General features: G+C 52.4%; 1 protein-coding gene across 1 annotated transcript; it reads right to left on the bottom strand.

Annotated features, from left to right (window-relative positions):
* Positions 1–387: 387 nt before the first annotated feature.
* Positions 388–6,012, bottom strand: LOC132567309 (uncharacterized). Its single transcript, XM_060232990.1, has 2 exons — positions 4,111–6,012; positions 388–3,927 (listed from the first exon to the last, which is right to left on the bottom strand). The coding sequence occupies exons 1-2, from the start codon at positions 6,010–6,012 to the stop codon at positions 388–390; spliced, it is 5,442 nt and encodes a 1,813-aa protein (XP_060088973.1).
* Between the last annotated feature and the right edge of the window lie 3,646 nt (positions 6,013–9,658).

Genomic DNA, 9,658 nt, shown 5'->3' with positions numbered 1-9,658 from the left:
TGCGCTGACTGGTATGATGAAACCGTAATCTAGAGGAGCTATTAGGGGAGCTACTAGACCCATTTATCGCTCAGGATAAGTTGTTGCTAGAAACCCAGGCTGTCAATTGTCTCTGGCGCAGCTTGCGGAAGCAAAAGAGGAAAACGAAATACAAGGCTACTAAGAACCCTAAGATGAATATCACTATGAAGACTATGCCTATGTAGGGTGCAACAGAGGACTTAGATTCTACATCAAACATTACAATACTTTAAAATACATTATCTTCAGTTCTTCTGCTGTGACGAGGTCTTCTTCCCTGTGCACTCCACCGTTTCCGGTAGGTGGAGCTCAGAGGGGATGAACCCTGTGAACCCAGCCGTTGCCGGTAGGCAAGGGTCCAGAGGATTAAGTTCTAGAGAATCTTAGTTTTAGTCCATCTCCGGGAACCGGCTGCACCTGCCAATCTGGAGCGGCTCGCTTCACATGTGTCCAATGGATCCACCTGGGCAGCCCCTGGACTTTTATCGCAGTTGGGGTAGAGAGCAGAACAGTAAATGGGCCTCTCCACTTCGGCTGGAGTGGTTGTGATCTCCAGACCTTGACCCACACTGTATCGCCAGGCTGGAACGGGTGGACCGGATTATGGACCTGCAGGGGCAGAGTTTCTAAGACATATTTTGACACAGCATTCATTGCTTTTCCCAATGACTGTATCTCCTGAAACCACACAAGGTTCCCTATCTGTGCTGGGTCGGCTTTTATTCCCTTTACAATCGGAGGGGGTCGCCCAAAAACAATTTCATAAGGACTGAGTTTTAAACCTTTCTTAGGCAAACATCGGAGCCTAAACAGAGCTATTGGCAACGCATCTGGCCATTTTAAGCTTGTTTCTTGGCATAGTTTTGATAATTGAGCTTTTATTGACCTGTTAGCTCGCTCGCATTTTCCTGATGACTGGGGCCTATATGCGGCATGGAGTCGCCAATCAATATGTAATACCCGTGATACCTCTTGAACCACCTTATGGATATACGCTGGACCGTTATCGGATCCGATAGTCACCGGAAGACCCCAGAATGGGAGAATGCTTTTTAGCAAGTGCTTTACCACCTCGGCCGCTTTTTCAGTTCTGGTGGGGAAGGCCTCTATCCAGTTGGAATAGGTACACACAAATACAAGCAAATACTTCCAGCATCCTGACCTGGGCATTTCAGTGAAATCTGTAATAATACACTCAAAGGGGGTAGTCCCTGTGTGCTGGATCCCCGGGGGATGGCTGGGACCTTGTCTGGGGTTGTTACGTGCACAGGGAACACATCTGAGGGCTGCCTTTTCACATAAGCTATGCAGTTTTGGAATGTACAGCTGCCTGTCCAATAGCTCAGCCAAGGCAGTTTTCCCAAAATGCGTTCCCTCATGGGCCTGAACCACTAAGGGCCAGGCCAAGGCTTCAGGCACGAACAAACGCTTATCGGGCAACTGAATCCATCCTTGCACACGTACCTGGGGGGTGCCCTGGGCTGTGGCCCAGCTTTCCTCGGCCGCACTATATCTGGGGGTCCATTCAGCCAGTGGGACCTGGAAGATGGGACACACCAGTTCCTCACTCCTGTCTACGTCTTGCATGGCAGCTTGTTTTGCAGCTTCATCTGCTTTTCGGTTTCCTATACTTACAGGGCTTAGGGGTTTTTGATGGGCCCGGCAGTGCATCACAGAGACCTTTCGTGGAGCCCATACAGCCTCCAGCAACCTCAAAATCTCAGCGCTGTACCTGATAGCTTTTCCTGCCGAGTTCATAAGTCCTTTTTCTTTGTAGAGTGCCCCATGAGCATGCAAAGTCAGAAAAGCGTATTTGGAGTCTGTGTAGATGTTGGCAGTCACTCCCTCCGCCAATTCCAGAGCTCGAGTGAGGGCGATCAGTTCGGCCTTCTGAGCAGACGTTCCTGGCGGCAGTGGTCGTGCTTCAACAGTGCTTTGGTGCGTGACGACAGCGTATCCAGCGTAGCGGTGCCCATCTTGGACGTAGCTGCTCCCATCGGTGTAGTACTCGACGTCCGGACTGGGTAAAGGTGCATCAGTCAGATCAGGGCGGCTGGAGTATACCTCGTCCATGGTTTGGATGCAGTCGTGGTCGACAGGCTGGTCACTGATTGGGAGCAACGATGCAGGATTTAGAGTACCTGTAACAGTCAGTCGAAGTCTTGGATTTTCACACATCATGGCTTGATACTTGGTCATTCGACTATTTGTGAACCAATAGTTTCCTTTGTAGTCCATTAAGGTGAGAACAGCATGAGGTACTTTGACTTCGAGTTCTTGCCCTAGAGTCAATTTGTCGGCCTCTTTGATGAGTTCAGCCGCGGCTGCAATGGCACGAAGGCAGCCGGGCCATCCTTTGGCTACTGAGTCCAGCTGCTTTGACAGATAGGCAACTGGTCGTTGCCAAGAGCCCAAAGCTTGGGTCAGAACTCCGATAGCCACTCCATTTCGCTCATGGACAAAGAGAGTGAAGGGCTTCTCCACGTCTGGCAGCCCTAAGGCGGGTGCTTCCATCAGTAATCGCTTCAGTTCTTTGAAAGCATTCGTCTGTTCCGGCGTCCACAGGAATGGTTCCTTCTCTCCCCCCTTTGTAGCTTCATAGAGGGGTTTGGCGATCAGCGCGAAGTTGGGGATCCATACTCGGCAGAACCCTGCTGCACCCAGAAACTCCCTCACTTGACGTCTGGAGGTGGGTTCGGGGAGGGCGCAGACGGCTTCTTTTCGTTCATGTCCCAGTGCTCGGGTTCCTTGAGAGACATGGAATCCCAAATACTTCACTTCAGCTTGGCACAGCTGGGCCTTTTCCCTGGACACCTTGTAGCCGGCTTTCCACAACAAGTCTAAAAGTTCGAGGGTTGCCTGATAGCAACGGTCCTGGCCAAGCGCGGCAATCAGCAGATCGTCTGCATATTGGATCAAAACACATTGTCCTGGGGCCGCATCAAAGTCTTGCAAGTCTTGTGCCAGTGCGTTAGAGAAAAGAGTAGGGCTATTTTTGAATCCCTGCGGCAGTCGGGTCCACGTATACTGAAGCTTCCTCCCAGTACCTGGTTCTTGCCACTGGAACGCAAAAATGGGTTGGCTTGCGGGGGCAATGCGGAGGCAGAAGAAAGCATCTTTAAGATCCAAGACAGAAAAGTAGTCAGCTTGCTGTGGCACCAGTCCCAATAATACATAAGGGTTTGGCACAACTGGGTGAAGGGTGACCGTCTTCTTGTTTACTGCTCGAAGGTCCTGGCATGGCCTAAACTCTCCGGTACCTGGCTTCTGGACCGGCAGCAGCGGAGTGTTCCATGGACTCTGGCATTCTTTGAGGATGCCGTGCTTCAGCAGTCTGTCCAGATGCTTCTGGATGCCTTCTATGGCTTTCCATGGGATGGGGTATTGTCGTAGGCGGACCGGCTGGGCACCCGGTTGAAGTTCAATAGTGATTGGGGCGTGATTTCGGGCCAAGCCTGGTGGATTGTCTTCGGCCCAGACGCCTGGAACTATGGAAGCCCATTCGTCCGACAAAGTGGCAGTCGGGGGATTCTGGAACAATCTCCATTCTTCTTCGAGGGGGCAGGTCAGCACATACATTCCTGCTGGGTCAGTGTTGAATGCCACGGTGGCTCGCCCATCTTTCTCGAAGTGAATGGCTGCCCGTAGTTTGGACAGGATGTCTCGCCCTAGCAACGGCACGGGGCACTCAGGAACGTACAGGAACTTATGCTGGACCAGATGGGATCCCAAGTTGCAAATTCGCTCCTGTAGGAACGGTCTGGGCCCTGCGCGTCCCGTGGCCCCGGCAATGGGCACAGTTTGCTTGGTAACAGGTGCAATCTGTGTATTTACTACGGAAAATTCAGCCCCAGTGTCAATCATAAAAGACAGTTCCTGGCCCCCTACTTTCATCTTGACCAAGGGCTCCCCGGGGCCAAGCGATAGAGAGCCCGGTCTGTCCTAATCGTCCCACTGGTCCTGCGGGCCCATGCTGGCCAGACCAATGAAATCCATATCATCCAGGCGGCCTCCTCTCTCATTCCTAAAGGGGCGACCGGGTCCTCGTAGTGGTGGCATTCCTCCCCGGCCTCTACCTCTGCCTTGGACTCTGGACGGGGCCATTTGGTTTCTTTTCGGGCAGGATTCGCGCCAATGGCCTAATTCCCGGCAAAAGGCGCACTCATTGCGGGCCAAGGGTGGGCGCATGGGACCCGGCCCTGCGGGTCCGGTCTGGGGTCGGGGTCCGGACCGGGCTCGCCTGCCTTCTCGGGGTCCCTGATTTCCAGTGCGTTCCCCTATGGCGGCAGCGAGCAGGGCGGCTTTCATCTTAATCTTTTTGTCTTCTGCCCTTTTAGACTCTTGCTCCCGGTTGACAAACACTTTCTGGGCTATCTCTAACAGCTGGCTGATGTTCATGCCTGCGAAACCCTCTTGCTTCTGGAGCTTTCGCTTAATGTCACCAGCCGACTGGCTAACAAAGGCACAGTTAACCATCCGCTGATTCTCGGCTTTTTCTGGATCAAAGGGCGAGTATAGTCGGTAAGCCTCGTAGAGGCGCTCAAGGAAAGCTCCGGGGGCCTCGTCTGGTCTTTGGAGGACCTCAGCAATCTTACTCATGTTGGTGGCCTTTTTGGCAGCTTCCTGCATTCTGGCCAGCAAATAGCCTCTATATGCCCTTAACAGTCTCATGTGGTTTGTGTCATTTGGGTCCCAACTAGGGTCAGCGTCAGGGAAGCTCTCCGCTAGCCACTGGGCGCGGTCCGCTGCATCGGCGGGGGTGGCTTCTTCGGCTTTCTTTTTAGCGGCTCTGAAAATACGTTGCCGCTCCTCAGTTGTAAAGAGGGTCAAAAAGAGTTGCTGGCAATCTAGATAGGTAGGGCAATGCGTGCCCATTATGCTGGTCAGAAGGCTGGTAAGCGCTTCAGGTTTTTCAGTATAGGAGGCTACATGGGTCTTCCAATTAAGAAGGTCGGCCGAGGAGAAGGGAGTGTAAATATACCGGCTCTCCCCCCCCTGGACCTGTCCACCCGCACCCAAGAACTGAGGTGTCTGAATCTGCCGCAAGGGCATCACTTGAGCCTCAGAGGGGTGCAGTGGAGAGCCAGGAGATGGCAGAGCCGCCGCGCCCTCAGGCGGGGCCACTTCCTCATTCTCCGCCGGCTGGGTCTTTACCCGTACTGCACAGCCCGGGCTGAAATCAAGGGGGCCCGTAAGGGAATTGGATCTCTCTCGGCTTTTTCTGCCCTGAATGCTGGATATAGTGGGGCTCCATGGGGCCTTCCATGAGTACCCCGGCCATCCCTGGAATTCCCGAGCCAGGGCAGGCGACACCTGGGACCTAGTGGTCATTTGGTGCGTTCTAACGGTTCTCTCTGGTGCGCCAAGGGCCGGGCGGGCGCCAGATTGAGCCGGGGTTGGGCTTGGCGGGGGCGCAGCAAGGGGTGCCATGGGAACATGTTGTTGCTGGGGTCCCAGTGGAGGCGCGGCAGGGACATAGGGAGGGGGCCACTCACAATCGGCCTGATCTGAAGGGAGAAAAATCGGCTTCAGTTTTTCAGGCTGTGGTTTTGGCACCAGCTGCTGGCGCTTGCTCATTTCTAACTGATCTTGATGGGATGCATTGCCAATTGCTCGTGAACAACGACTACTCCCCCCCTTCTTAGGCTTTCCCCTTGGTTTTAACAGCAGAACGGTCTTAGTTGCCTTCATGCATTGTTTCAACCAAGGGGGAGGGTTTTGGAGCAGGCTGAGCCATGAGTCAATATAAGAGTATTGGTCTGGGTGGTCTCCTGGCGGGGTCACCACTATGCTATGCACCTGTTGTGCTATATCAACTGAGAAGGTCCCCTCAGGAGGCCACCCGACCCCGAAGGTGGGCCATTCGGATTCACAAAATATTCGCAACAACCCCGGGGTCTGGTCATATTCCCCAAGGTTCCCAACAAAGCCTTCGACAAAATGCTGTAGCATACACTCTAAAGGGGTGTTTGTGGACTGAGAGCCCCCCATTTTATCTAGTTACAGTGAACAAAATTACTTTTCTTCCTCACACTCTTTTTCGTCCTGAGTGAGGTCTACTGGGCAAGACGCAAGGGTGTGGTTGGCGTACCACCAAGAGGGGCGGGGGCCAGATACGGGGTCAAGATCCTGTGAGCTCGAGCTGGATCCCAAGCTGGGGTCTGACAGGGGGCTGGGGAGCAAAGGAAGGTCTAGCAGGTCCGACGCACTGAGCTCAATGTGGCAGGGGCAGTGCCAGTCGTGGAATGGCCCTAAAACAGGAGGGTCCTGGGCAATAAGGTCTCCCCAAGCACTAAATCCTGATTCCGGGAAAGCGCTGCGTTGGTACACTCTCCACGCTTGTAGTTCCGTGTCAGCCCTCCTTCTGAGAAAATACCAATGGGACCAGGTCCGGCCCCAGCCACTGCTCGGTGTCTTGGTGCCCCGTTTAATAAACCAAGCAGTGGTGGTCTTGTAGACCCCTACCCACAGCTGAGCTCTATACTGGGTGCACAGGGTGAGTTGCCAGACCCGAGACAACCTGCACCCTGAGGGCTCAATCCAAGGGGCAACAATGTTCCTGTATCTCTGCGGGGGGTCCCAATAGGGCTTGTCGTCCTGACTAAGCTTGTGAGTCATGAGCCGCCTCCCAGTGCTTACCCGCCCGGGGCCCTCGGACAGACAAAACAACTGAAACACAAGATCAAGGGAGGGGTGCACACGTATAGGAGCCTAGGCAAATCGCTTCCGCACTTTCCTCGCCGACCGCGGTCGCCCGGGCCGGAAACGGAGTACTTGTGCGTCCCGTTCACTTCGATATCAGATATCGTCTCAGGCACACGCCACACACGCTCACACACTCTGACAAAATACCTCCCAAATAACCTTTCCTAGCAGCTACTGTTGGAAGGCTGCAGGCAGAGAGGCCAACTTCCCTCTCTGCGTCCTGCAGGGTCCCGTGAGTGCTGCTGCGGGGTGGCCAGGTCCCGCCTTCCTCCGAGATGGGGTTGCTACCCCTGGTCTCTTGTGGAGGGTCCTACTACCCAATGCTCAAAAATTGTATACTCACACCTAGGAGGTCTTCGTTGCTGGTTCCGACAGCCTTGGTCCTCTGGTTCCTCTTAGGCCTCAACCGCAGCCAGGCAGGGGCAGGGTAGACAGAAGGCGGACAGCCCAAATGGGGCCGGGAGCTCCAACCGCGGGTCTAGTCCCACCAGCCCCCAGCCTTAGCCGGGTGGGCTAATGGAACAGGGCTAACGCCCGCGGTCCCGGGTTTCGGCACCAAATTATGTAGCGGGAGAGCTATACTTTACCAATTTCGATGGACCAATAACAGAGGCGACGAGGCGTTGTCAGGAAACAGCTTCTAGTTTATTGCAAGCACGTGCAGGGTCCCAGACTCCAAAGAGACTGAGCAACAAGCATAGAAAAATCACAGCTTTTATAGGCCTTCAGAGCCTCAAACATACTTCCTCTTTTCATATAATACATACATCATCATTCCCCATCTAGGCCTGATACCCGTTTCTCTTGTCCCTCGTGACACCCTCCTAGTAGGTGTTCTCTGCCCATATTTAGTCATAGGAAAGGGGACTCGGAAGGGGACTCGGTCTTGTTAGTACTGTTACTGGGTGTTACTCGAGGTCACTGCGGTCTGGGCATCCGGCCTTTCTGGTCTTATCTGGTTTCTCCCTATGTGGGGTGCAGGGGGAGAATACTGGGTACATATTCTTAGGGGCTTTCCAGCTCCTTTTCCTTTCTGGTAAATAACTCTAACTTCTGCTTTTGCGGTTAGCTTGTGCAACTATGTTCTCTGCAGCTAAGCTAAGGCATAGAGGAGCTAGTTCCTCTTTTCTGAAAGCTCTGCTTTTCATTGATAATACAAGCCTCTTGTGTCTGCCTTTATTAAGCCTGCATTTCTGCTCACACGTTGATTATAGATTATTGGAGCTATCAATCTGGGGGTCCTACCACACTGCTATGATAAATTAAACTATGTATATTTTTGGTAGCTAACAGCCAAAATGAAATCAAAGCTTTATTTTAAACTTTGTTTAAACTATTCCATCAGGCCAGCTTATACCCTTTTGGGGCTGACACTGGTTTTGTGGGGGTTGATGTCTGTAGTTCATAAATTCTCCTCAGAAATTTAGGCACCACAGCTTTTAAATAGCAAACAGAATATATCTTTATTCATACAAACAGAAGCAGAATTGGGATATTTATACAGGACAGTCTTTTGTTTTATTTCAAGATGCTTCACTTTAATTCACTCTAGGCAGCTGTTATACTGGTATAGCTGTTGTAGTTACTTTGTTGGTGGCTCAGAGAACACACAAACTTATTCTGCTTCTCCTGCAAATATCTCCTGTTGTTCCTAAGACTCTCTTAGGCTGGGTACAGATGGCTGCTTGGGGTGGCAGCCTCCCATCCTGGAAGTAAGCCAGTGGGAAGAGAGGCACTCTGGAGTGGTCAGATGGTGCATGGCTCACCACCGAAATGGGGACAGGCTGCATGTACCCTGGAGGAGCAGTCACACCGCTCATGTGCTTGACTACTGCTTCCCAGGTGCTCCCTGGTTGTTCAGACGGCTGGGAAAGATGCCCCCAGAAGCACATTACAGATTTGCAACTGATTTGCTACCACTTCATATGTGGGAGCTTTTTGAGATGGCAGGATGACAGGTAAGGGCGATGTGAGGGCGGGAGTGGGGAGGGATCAAGATGTGTGTGTTTGAATGTGCTTTTTTGGTCTGATAATGGGGTATCCCATCTGGAGCCCGGTATGTGGGAGAACCGGGTTTGATTCCCCACTTTCCACCTGTACCTGCTGGAATGGCCTTTGGTCAGCCATAGCTCTTGTAGGAGTTGTCATAGAATCATAGATTTGGACGGTACCTCTAGGGTCATCTAGTCTAACCCCCTGCACAATGCAGGAAACCCACAAATACTCCAAGGATTCATTGTCCTTTAAAGGGCAGCTGCTGTTAGAACTCTCTCAGCCCCACCCACCTCACAAGGTGTCTGTTGTGGGGGAAGAAGATAAAGGAGATTGTAAGCCGCTCTGAGACTCTGATTCAGAGAGAAGGATGGGGTATAAATCTGTGGTCTTCTTCTTCCTTGCTGCTTAGCTAAAAGCCTTGCAATCCATCACACTTGGGGTTGCCAATCCCCAGGTGGGGGCAGGAGTTCCCCCGTTTGGAGGCCCTCCTCCTGCTTCAGAGTCATCAGAAAGTGGGGGGAGGGAAATGTCTGCTGGGAACTCTATTATTCCCTATGGAGACTTATTCCCATAGGGAAATAATGGAAAACTGATCCACGGGTATCTGGGACTCTGGGTGTGGGGGGGTTGTCTTTTGAGGTTGCGGCACCAAATCTTCAGTGTAGCATCCAGTGCTTCTCCCCAAAATAGCCCCCAAGTTTCAAAAAGATTGAACTAGGGTGTCCCTTCTATGAGCCCCAAAAGAAGGTGCCCCTATCCTTCATTATTTCCTGTGGAAGGAAGGCATTTAAAAAGGCGTGAGGTCCCTTTAAATGTGATGGCCAGAACTCCCTTTGGAGTTCTATTATGCTTGTCACAATCTTGCTCCTGGCTCCACCCCCAATGTCTCCTGGCTCCACCCAAAGGATCTCAGATATTTCTTGAATTGGACTTGGCA

Source organism: Heteronotia binoei, chromosome 2, assembly GCF_032191835.1.
Source record: "Heteronotia binoei isolate CCM8104 ecotype False Entrance Well chromosome 2, APGP_CSIRO_Hbin_v1, whole genome shotgun sequence".
NCBI lineage: Eukaryota > Metazoa > Chordata > Lepidosauria > Squamata > Gekkonidae > Heteronotia > Heteronotia binoei.
Note: the sequence above shows the minus strand (reverse complement) of the source record. Positions and strands in the feature narration are given on the sequence as shown.